The sequence below is a fragment of the Nyctibius grandis genome, chromosome 31 (assembly GCF_013368605.1).
Source record: "Nyctibius grandis isolate bNycGra1 chromosome 31, bNycGra1.pri, whole genome shotgun sequence".
Lineage (NCBI taxonomy): Eukaryota > Metazoa > Chordata > Aves > Nyctibiiformes > Nyctibiidae > Nyctibius > Nyctibius grandis.
Genome location: NC_090688.1, coordinates 2,748,193 through 2,770,637, shown reverse-complemented (window position 1 = coordinate 2,770,637; position 22,445 = coordinate 2,748,193). Strand labels below are relative to the sequence as shown.

At 70.7% G+C, this 22,445-nt stretch overlaps 5 protein-coding genes and 1 long non-coding RNA gene across 6 annotated transcripts; 3 read left to right on the top strand and 3 right to left on the bottom strand.

Annotated features, from left to right (window-relative positions):
- Window positions 1–1,320: 1,320 nt before the first annotated feature.
- MPND (MPN domain containing) lies at window positions 1,321–5,290 on the bottom strand. The gene is made up of 13 exons (XM_068420740.1): window positions 5,237–5,290; window positions 4,261–4,487; window positions 3,510–3,740; window positions 3,276–3,438; window positions 3,126–3,210; window positions 2,914–3,010; window positions 2,724–2,796; window positions 2,564–2,640; window positions 2,319–2,487; window positions 2,160–2,230; window positions 1,982–2,071; window positions 1,638–1,730; window positions 1,321–1,525 (listed from the first exon to the last, which is right to left on the bottom strand). Exons 1-13 carry the CDS (start codon window positions 5,241–5,243, stop codon window positions 1,439–1,441), a joined length of 1,470 nt encoding a protein of 489 aa, XP_068276841.1. The 5' UTR covers window positions 5,244–5,290; the 3' UTR covers window positions 1,321–1,438.
- A 308-nt stretch (window positions 5,291–5,598) lies between these two features.
- On the top strand, window positions 5,599–9,892 carry STAP2 (signal transducing adaptor family member 2; the record flags this gene model as incomplete). Its single annotated transcript, XM_068420938.1, has 9 exons — window positions 5,599–5,720; window positions 6,011–6,082; window positions 6,629–6,724; window positions 7,387–7,443; window positions 7,539–7,693; window positions 7,827–7,958; window positions 8,405–8,474; window positions 9,311–9,407; window positions 9,795–9,892. Coding segments are annotated over exons 1-9 (882 nt in total), but the record flags the coding sequence as incomplete, so codon positions are not given.
- A 1-nt stretch (window position 9,893) lies between these two features.
- LOC137675009 (uncharacterized) lies at window positions 9,894–10,480 on the top strand. The gene is made up of 3 exons (XR_011049880.1): window positions 9,894–9,998; window positions 10,074–10,145; window positions 10,363–10,480. It is a non-coding gene; the product is annotated as an uncharacterized lncRNA (long non-coding RNA).
- Window positions 10,481–10,928: 448 nt separating this feature from the next.
- FSD1 (fibronectin type III and SPRY domain containing 1) lies at window positions 10,929–16,301 on the bottom strand. Its single transcript, XM_068420620.1, has 13 exons — window positions 16,233–16,301; window positions 15,420–15,515; window positions 15,045–15,176; window positions 14,861–14,962; window positions 14,032–14,054; window positions 13,732–13,853; window positions 13,108–13,317; window positions 12,834–12,932; window positions 12,550–12,709; window positions 12,384–12,463; window positions 11,939–12,190; window positions 11,239–11,327; window positions 10,929–11,127 (listed from the first exon to the last, which is right to left on the bottom strand). The coding sequence occupies exons 1-13, from the start codon at window positions 16,242–16,244 to the stop codon at window positions 11,017–11,019; spliced, it is 1,488 nt and encodes a 495-aa protein (XP_068276721.1). The 5' UTR covers window positions 16,245–16,301; the 3' UTR covers window positions 10,929–11,016.
- Window positions 16,302–17,118: 817 nt separating this feature from the next.
- TMIGD2 (transmembrane and immunoglobulin domain containing 2) lies at window positions 17,119–19,180 on the top strand. The gene is made up of 5 exons (XM_068420937.1): window positions 17,119–17,180; window positions 17,688–18,041; window positions 18,372–18,392; window positions 18,496–18,588; window positions 19,038–19,180. The coding sequence occupies exons 1-5, from the start codon at window positions 17,144–17,146 to the stop codon at window positions 19,178–19,180; spliced, it is 648 nt and encodes a 215-aa protein (XP_068277038.1). The 5' UTR covers window positions 17,119–17,143.
- A 610-nt stretch (window positions 19,181–19,790) lies between these two features.
- On the bottom strand, window positions 19,791–22,377 carry SHD (Src homology 2 domain containing transforming protein D). The gene is made up of 6 exons (XM_068420828.1): window positions 22,147–22,377; window positions 21,501–21,591; window positions 21,184–21,396; window positions 20,807–20,945; window positions 20,116–20,235; window positions 19,791–19,977 (listed from the first exon to the last, which is right to left on the bottom strand). Exons 1-6 carry the CDS (start codon window positions 22,375–22,377, stop codon window positions 19,791–19,793), a joined length of 981 nt encoding a protein of 326 aa, XP_068276929.1.
- Between the last annotated feature and the right edge of the window lie 68 nt (window positions 22,378–22,445).

Here is a 22,445-nt window from a genome sequence, read left to right as displayed (position 1 = left end):
TCCACTAGGACCCCCAGGTCCCTTTCCCCTACGCTGGTCTCCAACAGGTCTGTCCCCAACTTGTACTCATACCTGGGGTTGTTCTTGCCCAGATGCAGGACTCTACACTTGCCCTTGTTATATTCCATTAAATTTCTCCCCGCCCAACTCTCCAGCCTGTCCAGGTCTCTCTGAATGGCTGCGCAGCCTTCTGGGGTGTCAGCCACTCCTCCCAGTTTGGTGTCATCAGCGAACTTGCTGACAGCGCACTCTATTCCCTCATCCAAGTCATTAATGAATATATTGAATAGAACTGGTCCCAGTACCGACCCTTGAGGGACTCCGCTAGACAGGCCTCCCACTGGACTCTGTCCCATTTACCACCACTCTCTGGCTTCTTTCCTTCAGCCAGTTCACAGTGTGCCCAGGAGCAGCGTTGCCCCCCCAGTGTTTTTTTTTCCTTGCTAAAAAGTTTCCCCTCGTTCTGTGGGCCTTGGCCAGGCTCCAGCACCTCTCCTGGGCTCCCTGCCTGGCCGGGGGCCGAGCCCCAGCTCCTGGGCATGTCCCTGTCCCTGCTGCTCCCAGCTCCTGTTACAGTTCCACAGCCCCTTTTTAAAAGATTTTCACCGTGCATGTCGCTGTCTGTCCCATCCCCTGGCACGCTGTGCTCCGAGCGGGCTCAGCAGGGGCACGGGGGGCACGGGGCAGCTCCCCCTCGCTCCCAGCAGCGCAGGGAGCCCAAGGGACCGGTGTCCTCGGGGCCTCTGTCCCCTCCTCGCTGGGGACCGGGGTCACATCCCAGGAACTCTGGCTCCTGCTCAGGTGGATTGAAATGCGTTTTGTCAGCTGGGACGACTTGCTAGACCTTTTGTTGGGTTTTTTTTGTAATGGTTTCTCCTGGTTTTTAGGGGAAAAAAAAGATGACCCACAAATCTCGACTTGTATCTGGGAATGAAAGTATTAAATGTTTTCTTCTTTCTAAGGGCCGTGTCCTCTCTGTGAGCTCCAAGGGGGCCGTGGGGGGATGGAGGAGTAGCCCTGGGTGAGCATCCCCCTGCTTCAGCCCCCAGAACCAGCTGGATGGTGCCCACGAGGCCCCAGTCCCCGTCCCTCACCACCGCGCCGCTGGGATGGCCCCAAGCCAGCGGAGCCCACGCTGGTCCCCTCTCGGGAACTGCTCTTTAATCAATTACCACTTCCACAGACACCATACAGCCTCCCACCACCACCACCACCCTCCCCTCCGCTGCCACCGCCCCGCGGCCAGCGTGGCCTCGGGACACCCGCGGGGCAGCTCTGTGGTGGGACAGGAGCCGGCGGGGCCCCGGGACCCCTCGGGTGAGCTCCCTGGAGCAGTGGGCGATGTGGTGTCCCCCCGGCACTGCCCGGCTCCGCGTCTGGATGAGCCCCTTGGGCTGAGGGGGCACCTGGTCCGAGTCGAAGGGGGGGTCCTGGCCCCTCAGCCGCTGAGCTTGAGGAGGCCGTAGATCTGCTCCAGGATGTGGGTGAAGCTCTGGTCTTTGGGGGTGCGGGAGGCCAGGGAGCCCTGGGATGGGGGGGGACAGCCCCGTTCATTAAAGCAGTTGGGGTGGCTGGAGCTGAGCCCCCGGCTGAAGCCCCCTCCCCAGCCAGCCCAGCGGAGGAAGCCCCCTCCTCACCTTCAGCTTGTCCAGGTAGGTCTGATCCTGACTCCACAGCTCCTGAAACTTCACCAGGTCGGGGGCTCCTTTGTAAAACTCCACCAGCAGCGTCTGGGGTGGGGAGAGAGAGAGGGGGGCTGCAGGCATCGGGGCTGCCCTGGGGCCAGGCACGTGGCCCCCCACCCCCGCGGCACCGAGACTGAGGCAGCACGGTGGGGCTGGAGGAGAAACTGTGAGCATCACCGGGGCTAATGGTGGGATGGGGATGGGTGGTGGGGGCTCAGCCAGCATCCCAGGGGGGTTGGGGAGTTGCCCTTGCTGGGGTGGACGGGGGTTTTTGGGGTCCCCCACCCCACGCTCACCATCTCCTGCAGGACATCGTTGGTGAGGAAGCCATCCTGGATGTAGGCCACCTCCACGTCCATGGGGATGCCGTAGTCATTGGGCCGTTGCTGGAGGATGGAGGAGCAGGGAGTGTGTAGGGGGGTCACCCCACGGCCACTGGGGCCACCCCCATCCCAACTAACCCCCCCCACTTACCTCCGGCGGCGGCATCACCCAGAAGGGTGCGATTTTGGACTCCACGCCAGGGTTGCCGTGATAGTAGGGTCCTGGGGGGGGGGACACAGATGGGGCTAACCCGGGGAGGGGGTGACGGCAGCCCCAGCCCCCCCGGCGCCGTGAGGACGGGGCTCTCACCGCAGATGAGGGCCAGGCAGGGCTGGAAGCCGTTGCCGCTCCCCTGCAGCTTGAGCTGATAATCCATCTGCGCGTCGATGTCGTGCAGGGAGGGCAGTGCGGGGCCGAAGGGGTGGCTGTGGTACCAGCCCACCAGCGCCAGCCCCCGCACGAACAGGCTCTGGCAGATCTGGGACGAGCGGGTGCCGTGGCTCTGGGTCCCCTGGGACCCCCCCAAGACCCCCTTTAGGAACCCCCCAGTTTACCTCCTCCTCCACGGCGCCGGCGGCCTCAGCGTCGCCCAAGCGGGTCCGGCACGGGAAGGCTCGCAGCACCGTCAGCACTGCGGGGTGGGGGGCACAGGGGGTGGGTGGCTCTGCCAGGGGCTCGGGGGGCCACTCCCCGCACCCCCACCCCGCTACCTACGCTGCGTGTTGGTGTCCCAGCGCCCACCCAGGTAACCCACCACTTCGCTCCGCGTCAGGTGGCTGTGGAAATCCTACAGGGAAAGGTTAAAAATCAACAGTTCGGCCCCAAAATGACACTGGGGGGGACACCAGCGCCATCAGAGATGTCCCAAGCGGGAGGGGACATCCCCGATGGGGAGGGGACGCACCAGGAGCAGGAGGACGTTGCTGGAAATGGCCACGTTGAAGGGCTGGAACTTGTTGATGGCGGCGAAGGACGTCACCTCCACCAGCGTCTGGGGGCTCCTGGAAGAGCCGCGGCCCCCACCGCTGCCCCAGCCGCCCCCCACCCACCGACGCACCCCCGGGGCCGGCGGTGGCACCCGTGGGCACTGGGGTCCCCGTCCCCGTCGCCCCCTACCTGGCCGCGTCGCGGGTGCCCAGGGTGCAGTAGCGGACGGGCACCCGGGCTTTGCTCTCCGGCCTCTTCCCCGGGGGGCCGTGCTCTGCGGGGCACAACGCCCGTCACCGCTGCCCCCAGGGTCCCCCGGGACCCCCTGTGTCACCTTACCCGTCCCCGCCAGCTCCGCCGGGCTCTTGCACTGCTGCTTCTTGCTCCTCTCCTCCGGTTTTTTGGTAGCCACCGGCTCTGGTACAGGTGCCCGACCCTCCCTCATCGCCTCCTCCTCTTCCTCCTCGGGCATCTCCTCCTCCTCGCCCTCGCTGGCCAGGCTCTGCGGGTGGCACAGGGCTGGCACCCACCCTGGGGGGCACCCAGGGGTGGAGGGGGCAGCACCCAACCCACCTCCTCGGCGGGCGGCGCATTGGGCTGGTGCTGGCGCAGCCACGCGGCTTTGTACTGGTCCAGCCGCTGGCCCCTGTAGCGCACGGACGCCCACCCGCAGCCCGACTTCTTGGCGGGGTTCACCAGGCGCTTGCAGTGGGTGGCCCAGGCGCTGGGCGAGTTGAACACCTGGCCCGTCTCCTGCCACGTGATGGTCCCGTCCGCCCCCAAGTCCCCCACGAACTTCTTGCCCTGGGGAGGACGGGGATGAGCCAGGAGGCACCTGCCGGGCCCCTGTCCCCATCCCTGTCCCCATCCCTGTCCCTGTTCCATGTCCCCTGTCCCCCATCCCTGTCCCGTCACCCATCCCTGGCCCCATCCCATGGCCCCTCTCCCCCATCCATCTCCCCTGTCCCCCATCCCCTGTCCCCGTCCTATGTCCCCTGTCCCCCATCCCCTGTCCCCATCCTATGGCCCCTGTCCCCATCCCTGTCCCCTATCCCCTGTCCCTGTCCTGTGTCACCTGTCCCCCATCCCTATCCCCATCCCATGGCCCCTGTCCTCCATCCCTCTCCCCTCTCCCCCATCCCTGTCCCCTGTCCCCATCCCGTGTCCCCTCTCCCCCATCCCTGTCCCCTGTCCCCGTCCCATGTCCCCTGTCCCCATTCCTGTTCTCTGTCCCCATCCCGTGTCCCCTGTCCCTGTCCCATGTCCCCTGTCCCCATTCCTGTCCCCTGTCCCCATCCTGTGTCCCCACCCCGGCTGGCCTCACCAGGTAGTAGATGGAGAGGACGCCGCGGGCCGGCTCGAGGAGCCCGTCGCGGAGCAGGACGCGGAGGGTGATGCCGCGGCGGGTGAGCACGGCCCCCCGGGTGCCCCCCGCCGCCTTCGCCCCGCTCCCGCCCTCCGCCTCGGCCTCCGCCTCGTCCAGCCCCGGCTCCAGCTCGTCCTCGTCCTCCTCCAGGCACTCGTCCCCGCCGGGGGATGTGGCCACCAGCGCTGCGGGATGGGGCACGTCATGTGGGGTCCTCCCCGGGGGCAGCACCCATGGGTGTCCCCCCTAGAGCACCCTTGGGCCCCCCCCTCGTGTCTGCCTGTGGGTGGGGACACTGGGACAGGGATGCACAGGACCACGGGGACAGGAAGATGTGGGGACATGGGGACACAAGCGCGTGGGGACATGGGGACACGGAGGGGGGGATGGACAGAGGGACATGAGGACTCAGGGACAGGGGGATGAGGGAGAGGGGACCCAGGGCCAGGAGGGTGGGGACACTGATGGGGGGTGTGAGGACACAGGGACATGGTGAGAGAGGACTAGGGGACACGGGGACATGGTGGGGGACATGGGGACATGGTGAGAGAGGACTAGGGGACATGGTGGGGGACATGGGGACATGGGGACACAGAGCCATGGGGACATGGGGACATGATGACAGAGGACTAGGGGACATGAGGAGATGGCCGGGGGCCATGGGGACGCGGGGACATGGGGACGCGGCTCTCGTGGCCCAGTGGGTCCCCGCGCCCGGTGTGAGCCCGGAGGGGTGCCGGGGGGGGGAGATGTCCCCGTCCCTGCCCCGCGCGTGTCCCCGCGTGTCCCCGTGCCCGCCCCGCGCGTGTCCCCGCGAGCCCGGCCGCGTGCCGGGTCCCTCGTGTCCGTGCACACGCGTGTGCGGGGGGGGGGGTGTGCCCCCGCGTGCCCCCGGCCGGTGCGCGTGCCCGTGCCCGCGCGCGCCCGCCGGTACCTGCCATCCTCCGCTCCCGCCGCTCCCGGTGCGCGCGCCCGGCGGCGGCGCCACGTGATGGGGCGGCCCCGCGCGCCCCGCCCCGCCCGGGGGGGGGGACACCGGCACCGGGCGGGGGGGCGGACACGGGAACCTGCTGCGGGGCGGGGGGGGAGCGGCGGCCCCGCACCTGCCGCACCGGGAACGGGGGACACGGGGACACCGACCCGCCCCGGGGCCCTGGTCACCCCCCCCCCCGCCGCACCGGGTCCGCGCCCCGGGCGGGGACACACACACCCCCCGCCCCGCTGCCCTTCGCCCCGGCCCGGGGCGGGGCTGCCCGGTGCCCGCAGCCCGGGAGGGACCGGCCCGGCCCGGCCCGGCGGCACCTGCGGCGGAGATGGCCCAGCCGGTGCCACCGCCCCGCCGGGACCGACACCGACCCCGGCCCCGGCCCCGGCACAGCTACGAGGGCTTCGTGGAGAAGCGGGGGCCGCGGGACCAGGTGGGCCGGCACCCCCCGGGACCGACCCCCGGGACCGCCCGGGACCGACCCCCGGCACCCCCTGCCTCTGCCCCCTCCGGGACCGACCCCTCCCGGTCCCCTCCGCCCGCCCGGTCCCGGTGCCCCCCCCTCCGTAGCCCGGTGTGCCCGTCCCGGTGGCCCCGCCCCAGTGCCGGTCCCGGTACCCCCCCCCTCCGTAGCCCGGTGTGCCGGTGCCGGTCCCGGTGCTCCCCCCGGTCCCGGTGCCGGTGCCCGGTGGTGGAGCCGAGCCCCGTCTCCTCCCCCCGCAGGGCTACCGGAGGGTCTGGGCCGGGCTGCAGGGGCTCACACTCGCCTTCTACGGGGGGCCCCGGGACAGTGAGGTACGGGGGGGGCCTCCGGGCAGGACCCCCGGGACTGGGACCCTCAGGGTGGGCACCCCTGGGTAGGACCCCCCTGGGCTGGGACCCCCTCAGGGTGGGCACCCCCAGGCTGGTACCACTGTGATGTCCCTGGGCTGGGACCCCCAAGGTGGGACCCCTGGGATGGGACCTGTGGGTTGGGACTCCCAGGTCAGGACCCCCCCAGGGTGGGACCCCCAGACTAAGACCCTTGGGACCCCCAAGGTGAGACCCTGGGATTGGGACCCCCCCCTCTAGGCTGGGACCCCAGAGATGCCCCTAGGCCAGGCCCCCCTCAGAGTGGGCACCCCCAGGCTGGGACCCTCAAGGTGGGACCCCTGGGCTGGGATCTTTGGGTGACACTTGGGGGGTGTCCCCCAGGCTGGGACCCCCTCATGGAGGTGAGGGTGGGAGCAGGGTGAGGGGCAGGGGGACGGGGTGAGGGGTGGCCCGGAGGGGGCCGAGGCCTGGCGCGCTCGTGTCCGTGGTGGTGGTGGGCAGGGGGGGCCCATGCTCGGGTGCCCCCAGCCCCTGGAGGTGCTGGACCTGGGCGAGCTGGTGACCGTGTGGGCCGAGGGCGGGGGGCTCGTCCTCAAGCTGCGGGGACAGGAGGTGACGCTGAAGGTGAGGGGGGACGGGGGGGGGTTGGGGGCACAGGGTAGCGGAGGGGCACGGGGGGCACTAGGCAGGGCAGAAAGGGGGGGCTGGGGGGGACACAGTGTCCTTGGTGGGGTCTTGGGGGGCAGAGGGGACTGGGGACGTGGTGGGGGGGCACAGGTGGGGACACAGAAGGGGACATGCAGGTGTGGAGGGGCAGAGGGGACAGGGTTTGGGGGCTGAGGGGGCACTGGGGGGGCAAAGGGTTCAGGATTTGGGGATACGGGGGAGAGGATTTGGGGACTGGGGGGCACAGGGGAGAGGGTTTGGGGCCTCAGAGGGACACAGGGGCATTGGGGTGGGGGGGGCAGAGGGGACAGGGTTTGGGGACTGAGGGGGCACTGGGGGGGCATAGTGGGCAGGATTTGGGGATATGGGGGGCACAGGGGACAGGATCTGGGGTCTGGGGGGACAGGGGGACACTGGGGAGGGATTTGGGGGCTGGGGGACACGGGGGACACAGGGGACAGGATTTGGAGGTGCAGAAGCAGGGGACAGGGTTATGGGATGCAGGGGGCAGGCTTAGGGGGACACAGAGGCTTGGGGGGGCACAAGGGACAGGGTATGGGGACACAAAGGGTGCAGGGGACAGGCCACCGTCATGTCCCCCTCCCGGTGGTCCCTGGCAGGCGGAGAGCCGGGAGGCGCAGGAGATGTGGCGGGGATTCATCCTGACCATGGCGGAGGTGGGCACGGGGCGCTGGCCCCGGGGGGGGTCCCCAAAGGCGGTGACCCGGGGTGCTGGTGGCAGTGACCATCGTCCCGTGTCCCCCCCCCGCAGATGAAGGTCCCCACCGACCTGGCGCTGCTGCCGGGCCGTGTCTTCCAGCTCTCGGAGGCCCTGCGCGAGGAGCGGGACCGCAGGGCCACCCCCGTGTCCCCCGCCACCCCCGGGTCCCCTGCCACCCCCAGCCCCCCCGAGCCACCGCTGCCCCTGTGAGTCGGTGGGTCAGGGGCTGGGGGGGGGTCTCCATCCTCACTGGGATGCACTGGGGACCGGTATGACTTGGGTGGCACGGCTGGGGGTGGCCCGACGTGGCTGGGGGTGACAGGACAGGGCTGTCCCCAGCTGCTTCTTCGAGGTGACGCGCCCCGAGGCCGAGCGGCTGCTGGAGCAGAGCGCGGGGGCGGGCAACATGGTGCTGCGCCCCGGGGGACACGGCCGGGGGGTGTCCGTCACCACACGCCAGGAGCTGAACGGGTGAGCAGGGGGTGCCGGGGGGGGGACAAGGGGTGGGTGGCATCGTGGCGTGGGGTCCCTCTGCACGGGGTGTCCCCTCTGGGTGTGGGTCCCCATGGGAGTGGTGTCCCCCCCAGGGCGAGGGTCCCCATGAGGGGCAGGTGCCCATGTGAGGGGTGGCCCTGGGGTGTGGGTCCCCATGTAAGAGGGGGTCCCAAGACGAGGGTCCCCATAGGGTGTGTGTCCCCATGTGAGGGGTGTCCCCAGGGTTGTGGGTCCCCAAGTAAGAGGGGGTCTCAAGACGAGGGTCCCCATGGGATGCGTGTCCCCACACAAGGGGTGTCCCCAGGGCACGGGTCCTCGTGCAAGGGGTGGTCCCAGAGTGAGGGTCCCCACGTGAGGGGTGTCCCCGGGGCACGGGTCCCCACCGCGGGGTGGCAGCCCCCGCTGACGCAGCCCCGCGGCAGCACGGTGCTGCTGAAGCACTACAAGGTGACCCGCGTGGACCAGGGCTACGTCATCGACGTGGACACGCCGGTGAGTGACATGGGACAGAGCTGAGCTGGCCTTGGGGACAGGGACCCCCCCCTGCCCGGGCACCCACCTGTGTCCTTGGGACGGGACCCCTGGGATGGGGTTCAAGGGATTGGGACCCCCAGCAGCGAGGACACTCAGGGCCTGGCACCCAAGGGACTGGCACCCATGGGATGGGCACCCATGGGGTCTGACAACCCCGAGGCTGGGGCCCCCCAAGGAGATGGGTGGGACCCCCCCCAATTTAAGGAACCCTGGGAACTGGGATCCCCAAGGTGCTGGGACCCCTAAGAGACTGGGATGCCCAAAGGGCTGAGACCCAAGGGACTGGGACCCCCAGGGAACAGGGATCCCCAAGGTGCTGGGATCCCTGAGGGACTGGGACCCCAGGGGACTGGGACCCAAGAGACTGGGACCCCCAGGGGACTGGGATCCCCAAGGTGCTGGGATCCCTGAGGGACTGGGACCCCAGGGGACTGGGACCCAAGAGACTGGGACCCCCAGGGGACTGGGATCCCCAAAGGGCTGAGACCCAGGGGACTGGGACCCCCAATGAGGTGAGACCCAAGGGACTGGGACCCCCAAGGATCTGGACCCCCCCAGGCTAGGATCCCTGGGAACTGGGACCGCTAAGGGGGTGGGACCCAAGGGCCTGGGACCCCAAAAGGACAAAGACCCCCAAAGGGCTGGGACACAAAGGCCTGGGACCCCTAAGGGACTGGGACACCCTAAAGGGGCAGGGACCCCCCTAGGAGCAGTGGGCAGGGCATGGGGGACTAATGGGATGACGCCATGACGGGGGGGGGGTGTCCCCAAGTGACACCGTGTGCCCCCCCCAGCATCGCTGCTCCTCGCTGGCCGAGGTGGTGCAGTACTTCGTGGAGAGCAGCCAGGGCAGCCTGCAGCCCCTGCAGCGGGAGTACAGCCCGCGGCTGGGTGGGTGGGGGGCGCGGGGGGGCTCTGGGTGCTCAGCGGGGTCTGGGGGGGGCTCAGTGGGGTCTGGGGGGGCTCAGAGGGGTCTGGGGGGGCTCAGCAGGGTCTGGGGGGGGGCTGGCAGGAGGGTGTTGGGAGCAGTTGTGGGTGGCTGGGGTGGTGGAGGGCAGCTGGGGGGTCTTTGGGGTGCTTGGGGGGGTTGTTGGGGTGACTTTGGGGTGCTGCGGGATGGTATGGGGGGGCAGAGCTGCTGGGGGGTCACAGGCTGGCACTGGGGGGGGCAGAGCTGCTGGGGGGTTCGCAGGTTGGCACTGGGGGCCCGGGGGGGGGTTTTGGGGGTGTCAGGGGCAGGCAGAGGGTCCCTGACCCCCCCCCCTTGCTCTGCTCCAGACTTTGTGGTGACGGATGGCGAGAGCGGGGAGGAGACGCGGGGGGTGGGTGAGCCCCCCCCAGCCGCCCCCCAGCCCCGTGGGCTCAGGGCGCTGAAGCCGGCCCCGAGCCCCCCTCGCCCTGCGCTGCAGCCCCCGGGGGGGCCCAGGGGACCCCCCCCATGTGGGGCCACCCCAAAGGAGCAGATCTACATGAACGCGGAGGGTGAGGCTGGGGGAAACTGAGGCAGGGAGGGGGCACCCCCCACCCCCCCATGCTGACCCCTGCCCTTCGCCACAGATGAGCAAGACCCCCCGAGCTCGGCGCCCCCTCCTGCCCCCCGCCGTGCCCTGCTGCCGCCCCACAACCACGGTGAGGGGGGGCCGGGTGCCTGGGTGCCACTCCTGGGTTGGGGGGGGGGGGGGCATGGTGGGGGGTGCCAGGATCTGGGTGCTGAGTCCTGTCACCAGCTCTTGGCGGGGGCAATGGGGACAAGCAGGGTGGTTGCTGTGGGTCAGTGGCTGGGGATGGGGTGGGGGGGGGGGGGCACTGGGTGCTCTGCCAGGCGGTGACCCCCCCCCCGGCACAGGCGTGGCGGAGGAGCTGGCCCAGAAGCTGCAGCTGCGCCGAGCTCTCATGGAGGATTGACGGGTGCCAGCGTGGGGGGGGGGACCCCCGGCTGCCCCCCCAGTTGTGCCAGGAACCAGCTGGGGCAGCAGTGCCCCCCCCCAGGGCAAAGCTGCTCCCAGTCCCCCCAGTCCCAGGCTCCCCCCTCGGGCTGGGGTGGCGCTGGGGAAGGGGGGGGTACAGCAATGCCCCCCCCCCCAACCCATATATTTGGGGGGCACCACCCCAAATAAAGGCACTGCCCCCCTCAGCCCCGTCCCGGCTCCTCGCGCCGTGGGGGTGGCACCAGGACCCCCCACCCCCCAAACCCCCCCTGCCCCCCACACCCCCCACCCCAGCCACGGCCACGTCACACCGACGTCCCAGTTTATTCTCAGGCCAGAAGAAGCTCTCACTGGGGGGGGGCGACGTGCCCAGCCCGGTGCCAGCGCTGTGGGGAGGGTGGCATGGAGTGGGGGGGGCTCAGATGTGGGGCCGTGGGTGGGTGTGGGGGCACCCCAGCCCTGGGGGCTGGCACAGCCCTGCCAACGCAGCGTGTGGGGTGGGGGGGGGGAGGTTTGGGGGGGGGGGGGTAGGGGTACATTCAGTGCCTTGCCTGGGGGTGGCCGGGGGGGCCCTAGGGCAGGCTGGCATTGGAGCTGCTGGCCGTACTGTTGCGTTTCTGGAGGCACCGCACGGCGCTGGGCACCTGCAGCCCCGAGGAGACGTGGAAGCTGCCGCACCAGACCTGTGGGCACAGGAGGGTGCTGGGCTGGGGGGGGCTGGCACAGGGGTGGGGGCAGGCTGAACCCCCCCTTGGCAGCCCCCGAGGAGCTGCCCAGCCCTGCGTGCCCCTTACCGTGAAGGCGGGCAGCACCGGCTGCGTGAACTTGGCCTTGAAGGTGTGGAGCAGCTGCTTGGTCCTGGCGTTGTAGAAGGACAGGAAGCCTGTGGGCATGGGGAGGGGGCACGGGGTGGGTCACAGGTGGGCACAGAGCTTGCAGACCCCCCCAGCACCGTGCCCATGGTGGTGTCCATGGTGGTGGCAATGCCCGTGGGGGACACACTGGTGCCCATGGTGGTCGTGGTACCCCTGGTGGTAGCAATGCCACGGTGGACACGCTGGTGCCCATGGTGGTGGCAATGCTCATGGTGGACATGCTGGTGTCCATATTGGTGGTGATGCCCACAGTGGACATGCTGGTGCCCATACTGGTGGCAATGCTTATGGTGGACATGCTGGTGCCCATGTTGGTGGTGATGCCCAGGGTGGACATGCTGGCGCCCATACTGGTGACAATGCCCACAATGGACACGCTGGTGCCCATGGTGGTGGCAATGCCCATGGTGGACACGCTGGTGCCCATGGTATTGGCGATGCCCATGGAGGACATGCTAATGTCCATGGTGGTGGCAATGCCCACAGTGGACACACTGGTGCCCATGGTGGTGGCGATGCCCACGGTGGACACGCTGGTGCCCATGGTGGTGGCGATGCCCACGGTGGTGGCAGTCCCTGCGCCCACCCCCAACGCTGCCCGCTCCCACCCCACACCCACCTTCGTGGAAGTTGCAGTAGACGCCGATGCAGTCGGGCACGGGCACGTCCAGCACCTTGGCCTTGTTGGCGTGCTTGGCGCTGAAGCTGACCTGCAGCCAGTTGTTGAGGTGGAGGCACCAGGAGGCCGAGGTCTTGCCCAGCTGATCGAACTTGCCCAGGCTGCGATATGCCACCCCCACGCCGAACGCTTTGCTGTCCCGGTCGTATCGCACCTCCCAGTAGTGGTCGTCACCATCGATCAGCGTGTCACCTGCGGGCACGGCTCTGCCTGGTGGCACCCACGGGCTGCCCTGTCCTGTCCCCCAGCCCCACCACGTCCCTCTGGGTGCCCCGTGCCCACCTACACCACCCCCTGTGCCCGCAGGGCCACCCTCTCCCCCTCATGCACCCTTGGGTGCCCCCAGGGTCCCCACCAGCACCCACCGGGTGCCCCCAGCTCTCACCCAGCACCGTGTAGGACTCGGCGGTGAAGCGATCCCTGCCCCCGCGCCCCGAGGGCATCCTCTTGGGCGACTGCACCGCCCTAGGACAGACAGACAGCGGCGAGGCGGGTTGGCATTACCCAGCGAGGGGGTGGCAGTGCTGGGGTGACAAAGGGGGTGGCATTACCTGGCAGGCGAGTTGGCGGGCGAGGCCGTCCTGCCCTTGCCATCCTTCTCGCGCGCCTTCACGTCCTGCACCTTGCCCCCCGTCGCGTCCCACTCCACGCTGAGCTCCTCCACCCGCAGGTTCTGGTGGCACGTGCTGGCATCCAGCCGAAACATGAATGCTGGGGACAGGCACCGTCACAGGTGGGGTCACAGACAGGGGGGGTCACAGAACCCTGGCACCACGCTTGGGATGGGGCGGCGTGGCACGGGGTGGGGGGGGGTGACGGGTGCCCTGGTACCCACCTCTGGTTTCCAAAGTCACCGGCTCGGAGAACTCGCCCGCCACGGCCTTGTTACACGCCCGGACCCGAAAGTTCATGTACTTCATGTCAAACTTCAGCCCTGCGGGCACAGCAGGGTCACAGGGGGTGGCACCGTGACCCCCATGTCCCCTACAAAGCCTGGCACTGCCACCCAGCCCCCTGGGACAGCCCCAGTCCCCTGGGACAGCCCCAGCCCGCTGCTACCCGCACCCAGCCTGGCACATCTGGGGCCGGTTTTGCCCTCGTGCCCTCACCGGACAGGGTGTACTCGGTGCCCTTGATGCCCTCGACCACCATCCAGGGCTGGTCCTCCTTGGCGCGGGGCGGCCCCTCGAAGTTGGTCTTGCGATACTCCAGCACGTAGTGGTCGATCTTGGTGTCCTCGTCGGGCAGCCTCCAGGCCAGCGTCACACAGTTATCGGCCACCAGCGACTCCGCCAGGTCGATCTCGGGGGTGCTGGGCACTGCCCGCAGGAGCAGCCGTGCCAGTGTCCCCCCACCCTGCTCTGCTGCCAGCCAGGGTGTCCCCAGTACCCCCAGGGCACCCATAGGTCCCATGGGCTCAGCACCTCAGAGATCCCAGCCATGGCACAGCACCCTAGGGACCCCAATCCCCTTCACCCCTCCATCCCCAGCACCTTCTCACCCCTCCAGTTGGGGTACCACAGCGTGCCCCAGGCCTGGCACCCCCCCGGCTCCTCACCCCATCCCCTGGCACCCAGCAGACCCCTTAAACCCTGCACCCCCCTCCTTGCACTGTCCCTTTGCCAGGCTGGCACAGCCCTCCGTGCCCCCCTGGCACTGCCCTCCCCTTGCACCAGGAGACACCCCCCCGCCGTGCCCTGTGCCCCCGGTGCCCCCGTCACCCCGGGCAGTACCTGGCAGGAAGGCGAGGGCCTGGAGCACGCGACGTTCCTGGGCAAAATCCACCATCAAGTGGCTCATGTTGTCGCTCACCTTGGCCTTGAGCGAGAGGCGGAAGGCGGGGGCCATCGTCACGCTGCGCGGGGGGGACACGGGGACACGGGTCAGCGGGGCCGGGAGCCAGACACCCACCCAGCCCTGGCTGCTCACCCCCTGCCCTGCGCGGCCCTGGCGAGGTGGGCAAAGCCCCCCCAGCACCCACCAGGAGGAGGGTGGGGGTTAGCGGGCACTGGGGGGGACGGGGGGGGCCGTACCTATCCTTGATCTGCTTGGCAGCCTGGCGAGCGCGGAGGGAAAGAGGAGGAGGAAGAAGAAAAAGCAGGTGAGACAGCGGTGCCAGGAGCCAGCGCCCAACAGCGTGCCCGGAGCCCTGCTCCGGTGCCAGCGTGGCAGAGCGTGCCCATGTCCCTGCTGCGGTACCCCCATGGCACAGCATCCCCATGGCACAGCATCCCTGCAGCAGTACCCCCCTGGCACAGCACCCCCACAGCAGTACCCCATGGCACAGCACCCCCATGGTACAGCATCCCTGCATCCCCACAGAGGTGCCCCACAGCTGTGGTACCCTATGGCACAGCATCCCCGCAGCCGTACTCCCCTGGCACAGCACCCCCATGGCACAGCACCCCCGCAGCGGTACCCCATGGCACAGCATCCCTGCATCGCCACAGAGGTACCCCACAGCTGCGGTACCCCATGGCACAGCATCCCCATGGCAGTACCCCCTGGCACAGCATCCCTGCATCCCTGCAGCAGTACCCCACAGCTGCAGCACCCCCATGGCACAGCATCCCATACACCCGCCAGTGCCCCCCGTGTTCCTGCCACGGTGCCCCTTTGTCTCAAGAGAAAAGGGGGCACCAGGCAGCTCGGGGATCACCCCGGAGGGGTCACCGTGCCCCCCCCCAGCCCCACAGCCGGCAGAGCCAGCCCAGCGCCCAGCGCAGAAAGAAAGGAGGGTGCCAGCGTGGGGTGAGCGCAGCTCTGGGGTGGCATCGACCGGCCGGCGAGGGGGGGGTCAGGACACCCCCAGCACGGGGGGCAGCCGGATGGGGACATCCCCCCGCGCCGATGGGGACGCACCTGGGGGAAGTCGTGGGGGTTGGCCGTCTGCAGGGCCTGGTTGGCCGCCTCCAGCAGCTCCTCCGAGCTCTCCAGGGCCTTGGCACACGCAGCCAGCTGGGCCTGGCGTGGGGAGGGGAGAGGGGCAGCGGTGGGCGAGGGTGCCGGTGGGTGGGGGGGGGTACACGCAGGGCTGGGTGCTGACCTGCAGCTCGTAGGTGCGGCTGGCGCGGTCCTGCTTGATCTTCATCAGCATCTCGTCCTTCAGCTCGTCCAGCAGCGTGTACAGCGACTGGAACTCGCCCTCCAGGTCCTCCTGCGCCCGCGACGAGTTGGCCTGGGCACAATGCCCTGGGGTGTCAGGGTGAGGGACCCCGGTGTGCCGGGGTGGGGATCGGGGTCCCCAAGGGGATTGGGGTCCCTAAGGGGGGGGGCAGGGTTCCCAAGGGGATGGGTGTCACCAGGGGGAGGGCAGGGTCCCTACGGGATGAGGGTCCCCAGGGGGATGGGGGTCCCTAAGGGGATGGGGGTCCCCAGGGGGAGGGCAAGATCCCCAGGGGGAGGGCAGGGTCCCCGGTACCTCCACATTCTGCATCATCTGCTTGAGGGAGTAGATGAAGTTCTGGATCTCCTCATTCTTCACGGCCAGGGTGGTGATGATCTTCCGCAGAGCCTCCTGCCCGGCCCCCCCCGCCCGCGGTCAGCGCCCCCCAAACCCCACCGCTCCCCCGGTCCCCCCTTAGCCCCCCCCTCTCCCGCCGGGCCCAGGCGTGCCAGGCGCCGCGGGGAGCCGGGGCTGTGCGGCATGGCGGGAGGGGGATGACTTGGCAAGTGTGTGTGTGTGTGTGTGTGAGAGCAGGGTGAGGGCAGCGGGGGGACAGCCCTGCACCCCTCCTGCGCCCCTGCACCCCTCCTGCACCCCCCCTGTACCCCTGCATCCCCCCTGCACCCCTCCCTCCTTCCTCCATCCCTCCTGCACCCCTCTATCCCCCCTGCACCCCTCCATCCCTCTTGCACCCTTGCACCCCTTCTGCACGCCTCCTGCACCCCTCCATCCCTCTCCCTCCTGCATCCCTGTCCTGCACCCCTGCACCCCTCCCTCCCTCCTTCCTCCATCCCTCCTGCACCCCTCCATTGCTCTTGAAGCCCTCCATCCCTCCTCCATCACTCCCTCCAGCACCCCTCCATTCCTCCTGCATGCCCCCTGCACCCCTCTGTCCTGTTCCCCTCCCTCTCCCCTGCACCCATCCATGCTCCCTGCACCCCTCCATCCTGCACCCCTCCATCCCCCCCTGCACCCCTCCATCCTGCACCCCTACATCCCCCCTGTACCCCTCCTGCACCCTGCACCCCTCCATCCCGCCCGGCCCGGCCCGGCCCGGCCCGGCCCCACCTGCTCGCCCATACCGGGCCGGCCCCGCCGCCGCTCGGCCCCGCCGGCACCAACAAAGGGGGAGCGGCGCCCCCGGCCCCGCCCCCCGCCCCGCCCCTGCCCCCGCCGCCAGGGGTCCCCGTGCGCCGCCCCGCGGCATGCTGGGAGATGGAGTCCGGGGGGGGCGGGGTGAGACCCCCCCGGGGCCCCCCGAGCAAGGGGGAGCCTGAGACCCCCCCCCGAAACGGGGGGCGCCCCCTGCCGGTGGGAGGTCTGCTGGCACCTCCCGCGCCAGCACCCCCGGGCGAGGGGGGCCATGAGCCCCCTGGGCTGGGACCCCCCCCCTGGGGCTGGGACCCCCCGGGCTGGGGACCCCCCACCCCAAGGCAGCGGCACCCCTGAGCCCCCCTGCACCCTGGGCTGGGGTGGGGTGGGGGGCACTGCCACGCTGGGGGGGGGTGGGTGTCTCGCAGGCCGGGACCCCCACCCTCCCTGTGAGGCCGTGCTGGGCCCCCCGGCCCGCCCTGGGGGCAGGATGTGGCCCCCTCGGGGGGGGTGTCCTAGTGGGGGGTCCCGGGGTGGCACGTCCCCGTACGTGGGGCCAGGCTGGTGTCACCCCAGGCCCCCTTGCCTGGGGTGGGGGCCTGAGGTGGGGCCATCCCCTGCCCTGGCTCCAGATGGTGTCCCCATCCCTGTCCCCATCCCTGTCCCCATCCCCGTCCCTGTCCCTGTCCCCCTCCCCTGGCCTGCGCAGGGCCGGTGGCGGTGGCAGGAAGCCGTGGCGTCACAGCGAGACAACCTGGGTGACGAGGGGCCAGGATGTTGCAGGGACAGCGGCGCTTTGGGGACGAGGACGGCTTGAGGACAGGGACCCCTCGGGGACACGGACCCCCTGGGGACCCTCAGAGCAGGGTGGCTGGGCTGGCGCTGGGATGTGGGGGCTTGGGGTCCTCATCCCCCTCCTTGGCGGTGAGTGGGGGGACAGGGCTGGCTGGGGGGGGGACAGAGGGGACAGTGCCTGGGACACTATGGCTGGGCTGTGGGGTTGGGGACAGGCCATTTGGGGGGCACTGGGGGGGGGGCAGGGGGTTCAGGCAGGCCCCTGTGTGGTGGCCGGGGGCTACTGGGGACGTCTGTCCTGAGTGGGGACCAGAGAGGGGCTGGGGACACAGAGGGAGGGACAGACATGGGGACAGGATGGGGATGGGTGGGTGGACAGAGGTGGGTGGCTGTGGCAGGGGGACAGGATGGAGGCGGTGGGGACGGATGGGGGACACGGGGGGGGATCAGACCGTGTGTGTGAGGACAGGAAGGGGACAGAGGGACATGCAGGGTGGCACGTGGCCGGAGGCAGCAGCGAGGGGGGATGTGCAGGCTGCTGGTCCCTGGGGTGCCCCAGCACCCTCATGGGTGGCCCTGGGGACCAGCGGGGTGGCGGGTGACAGCCCCCCGTGACCCGGGTGCTGCTCCCGGCAGCGGGCGCCCTGCAGGTGAGCCAGGACCCGGGCGAGGTGCAGGTGACGGCAGGTGACGGGGTGGCCCTGGGGTGCCAGGTGCTGGCGGCCGAGCCCTGGGACCTGCTGCGGCTCGAGTGGGTGCAGGACACGGGGCGCGGGGTCCTCTGTGCCGCCCGCCTGCGCCCCACCGTCCCCGCGCCCCCGGCCCCCTGCGCCCCCCGCCTCCGCCTGGCCTGGCACCCCCCCAGGGCCACCCTCAGCCTCCGCCAGGCGCGGGGGGACGACGCTGGGCGCTACCTCTGCCGGGTCACCCTCGAGATCCCCCAGCACAGCACGGCCACCGGCAACGGCACCCTGCTCCGCGTCACCCCAGGTACCCGGGGGGGGGGGCCCTGGCCCTGGCCCTTCTCCCTGGGGAACCCCCGGGGGCCTGAGCGGGGTCCCTGGGACATGGTGGCGTGGTGGGGGTCAGTGGGGTCCCTGGGAGGTGACAGCACCGTGGGGGTTGATGGGGTCCCTGGGACACGGTGGCGTGGTGGGGGTCAGTGGGGTCCCTGGGAGGTGGCACCACCGTGGGGGTTGATGGGGTGCCTGGAGGGAGATTCCTGGTGGGTTTGGGGTAGCCACAGTGCAGGAGGGATGGGGACAGGGGCAGGGATGGGGACAGGGACATCTCTGACTGCTCTCCCCTCACCACCAACAGCTGATGGAACACATCAGGCTGGTAAGCGTGTCCCCGCTGTCCCCACTGTCCCCTCCATCCCTGTGCCCGCGTGCCTGGGTGCCAGCGGTGCCAAGGGGGTGGCCCCAGCTGGGTGTCCTTGCAGGGCTGGCGTGGGGGCTGGCGGGAGCCCTGGGGGGCACGGCCCTCCTGCTGGGACTGGCCCTCATCGGCCACCGGCGCTGGCGCAGGAGCTCAGGTAACCCTGTCCCCAAATACCCCCTCCCCAAATACCCCCTCCCCAATACCCCCCCCAATGCCCCCTCCCTGAATACCCCATCCCCAAATACCCCGTCCCAAAATACCCTGTCCCTCTCTCCCCCTGTCCCTCTCTGCCCTGTCCCCACCTTACTCCACACCCAAATACCCCCGAGTCCCTCTCTACCCCCCCCAAACACCCCACACCCACCCACCCTTGTACCCTGCCCTGTGCCCACCCACCCCACGTACCCCTGTACCCCAATACCCCCGTGCCCCCCCCACCTGCTGTACCCCACCTGCTCATTGGGGCTCGCCCCAGGGCTGGGGGCACCCAACGGGTCCCCGGAGGGTCCTCCAGCTGTGCCAGCCACTGCGCTCTGTCTCGGGCGGGCCAGAGCTGGCCATGCCCAGCCCTGTGCCCCCCAAAACCCACTGCGCCCCCTCCAGACACAGGCATCTACCTGAACGTGCTGCCCCGCTCGGCGCAGACCCCCAAGAAGCCGCTGCCACCCCCCACAGTGACGGAGAACAGCTTGTACCAGGGGGGGCTGCAGCGGGCACAGGGACCCCCCGCTGCCCCCCGGCCCTGAGAGGAGCTGTACCCCACTGTGCCACCCATCCCCGGCCAGGAGAGGGTCACCCCCCCCCCCCAAACCCTCCCTTTCCACAGGAAAAGCCCCCCAACACGGTGGTTTGCAGCATCCTGCCTCGCCTTCTGCTGCGCGGTGCCCGCAGCACCCATCCCCCGCATCCGGGCCCCCCCCTCCGGTTTTAGGGGAGCCCCGCTCTGCGCCGGCAAGCGAGGGCTGCGCTGGCCACGCAGGGAGCACCCACACCCCCCGCCATGGACCCCCCCCCCACCACGCGGGCGGTTGATGGTGGGTGACCCCGGGCAGTGCCACCCCCATGCTTTGTCCCCGAGGTGAGGTCCTGGGGTGGGGGGGGGCCGGACCCCCGGGCTGCTGGGGGGTGGTGGGAGTGGGCGCACATGGTGGGACCAGGGTGGGAGTGGTGGCAGGGCCACCACGTTGTCCTGCCTTCCCCCAGGGACACCATAGAGTTGAGCCCCAAGAGGGACCAGAGCGTCGCCGTGCCCACGCGCCGCAGGGCACACACGGGTGGGGGCCGCGCATCGGCTTTTAATGGGGGTGCTGCGGGACACGGGGGGGCACAGCCGGGGGGTCCCCGGCGGCGCTGGGCTCACAGGGGCTGCGCGGCCACGGGGTAGAGCAGGGAGAGGTGGCGGGCGCCACGGACAGGCAGCGCCCGCGCCGTGTAGTGCCGCACGGCCGCGGGCACCGAGGGGAAGGCGGCCCCGGCGCGGCCGAGCACGAAGTGCTGCTCCCGCGTCCGCGTGAGCTTCACGTGCACGAAGCCGTGGCTGCTCCTGTGGGCGGAGAGGGGAAACTGAGGCACGCGGCGCACGGCCTGGTCACCCGTAGGTGCACGTCGATGTGGATCACGTGCCTGGGTTGTCCCCAGGGCCGTCCCCGTGTCCCCCCACCACCGCCGGCCCCGCGCTCACCTGAGCGAGAGCGAGTAGTCGTCGGGGCTGGTCTCGCAGTCCCGCACCAGGAAGCTGCCCTCGCGGCACAGCGCCAGCAGCGTCTCGGCGCCCGCCCGCCCGATGGGGCCATGGTACCACCTGCGTGGCGGCGGGTGTCACCCTGGCACGTGGCACCTCGGCGGGCGTCACCCCGGCAAGCGGCACCGAGCCACACGGCCCCAGGGCCCTGGGACCCATCTGGGCACCCACCATGCCATGGGGCACCGTCCCCACCCCTTGGACCCATCAGCAACGTGGTGCACCCTCTGCGGCATGAGGACCCATCCACCCCACACGGACCTGTCTGTGCCATGGGGCACCTTCTACATCATGGGGACCAGCTATGGCATGGGACACCCATCCACACCGAGGGGACCATCCACGCCAGGAGGAACCTCTAGGCCATGGGGACACATCCATGCCATGGGGCACCCAACCATGTCAAAGGGACCAACCACACCCTGGGGCACCCAACACCACCAAAGGGACCAACCACACCATGGGGCACCCTCCACCCCATGGGGACCCATCCACACCATGGGGCACCCTTCACACCATGGGGACCCATCTGTGGGGCACCCTGCACCCCAGAGGGCTGCCTCCATGCCATGACATGTGACCGGGCTGTTGATGCCACCCCATGGAGAAAGGAACCCCCTCCCAGACTCACGCCTGCTTCTCCAGGGGCAGTGAGGTGTCCACGTGCCGGGGGCTGGGGGGACAGCCCGGCCTGGCGCCTGCGGGGGACCGGGGGGGTCGCGGCAGCTGCCGGGACAGGCTGGGGGAGCGCTCGGGGCTCTCAAACTGCACTGCAGGGACAAAGGGGGGGTGTCACCCCACCGTGGGGTCCCACCACCCCTGCCTGCTGCTGGGGGGCACCCGGTGACTGGGCCACCAGCTCTCATTGCCAGAGCACAAAGGACCGTCCTAGATGTCCCCACCACGGCTCTGCCTTGCTGTGGTGTCCCATTGCCCCCCACCCCGGGGTGGGACCCATGGGTGCTGGGGGACCCCGAGGTGGCACCCAGCGCCCCGGGATGCTGTCACCTGCGAACGCCCGCGAGATGTGATCCTTCTTCCACTCCCAGGGCTGGTCGTACTCGTCAGCCGGGCGCTCGTCGTGGCGGGGCAGGCGGCTCTCCCGGGCGGTGGGGACCCCCGGGCAGTCCCCCACCCGCTCCCACTCCTCGTGGGGGGTGTCGTAGAGCTGCGGTCCCCGCCGTGGCCTCGCCCGCCGGCCCTCGCCCTGCCGCGGGCACCCTGGGGACAGGCAGGGCTGGGAGACGCGGTGGGGACGGGACGGCCGTGGGACCCCCGTGGGGCTGGGTGCTGGGTGCTGGGGGGGTGCCCAGGGTGTCACCCACCTGTGGCCTCGCCGGGCTCCTCGCAGCCACCCTCGGGCGCCGGGTCCTGCTCCCCCTCGAAGGGCTCCGAGTACTCGCTCTCGCCGGGGCCCTGCGGGTGGGTGCCCTGGGTGGGACGGGACCCCCAGTGCCTCCCCCCCAGGTCCCCGCTCCCTGGGTCCCCTCCCCGGGACCCCGCAGGCTCTCCCAGGTCCCTGACACGGGGGTCCCCAGCCCTGTCCCCGCTCCCTCCCACCCGGTCCCTTTGTCCCCCGACCCCTTTCCCCCTCTCCCAGTGACTCCGCCGCCCCCCGTTCCCTCTCCCAGTGACCCCCGGTCCTCCCCCGGGTGCCCCACTGCCCTCCCGAACCCCGTGGCTCTCCCCGGTCCCCCGTCCCCGGTGCTCCCCCCACTCCTCCCCAGCCCCCCTCACCTCTCCGGTGTCCCCCGGTGTCCCCCGGTCCTGCTCCTCGGTGCTCCCGGTTCCTCTCCTCAGTCCCCCCCACGCTGCCCCCCGGTCCCTTCTCTGCCCTCCCCGGTGCCCGAGCTTCCCCCCGGGTCCTGCCCCGCTGCCCCCCGGTATCTCCCGGTGCTCCCCGGTGTCACCCCCGCTGCCCCTCGGTGCTCCCCGTTATCCCCCGTGTCCCCCGGTGTCCCCCGCTCCTACCTGCTCCAGCCGGCGGGGGCCGCCCCCCGGCCCCGCGCCCCCCACCCGCACCAGCCGGTGCCGAGGGGAAGCAGCGGGGCCGCGGAGGGCAGCGCCGGGGGGGGCCCCGCTCCCGCTCCCGGTGCCGGTACCGGGGGGGCGGCGCTCGCCGCCGCTGTAGTCGGGCTGGGGCGGGCGAGGGGGGGAGCGCCGGGCCCCCCGGCCCAGGTACTCCCGGAGCCACTTGGCCATGGCGGGGCCGCCCGGCACCGGGACCCCCCCCGCCGCCGCCGCCGCCGCCGCCGCCGGGAGCCGCTTTG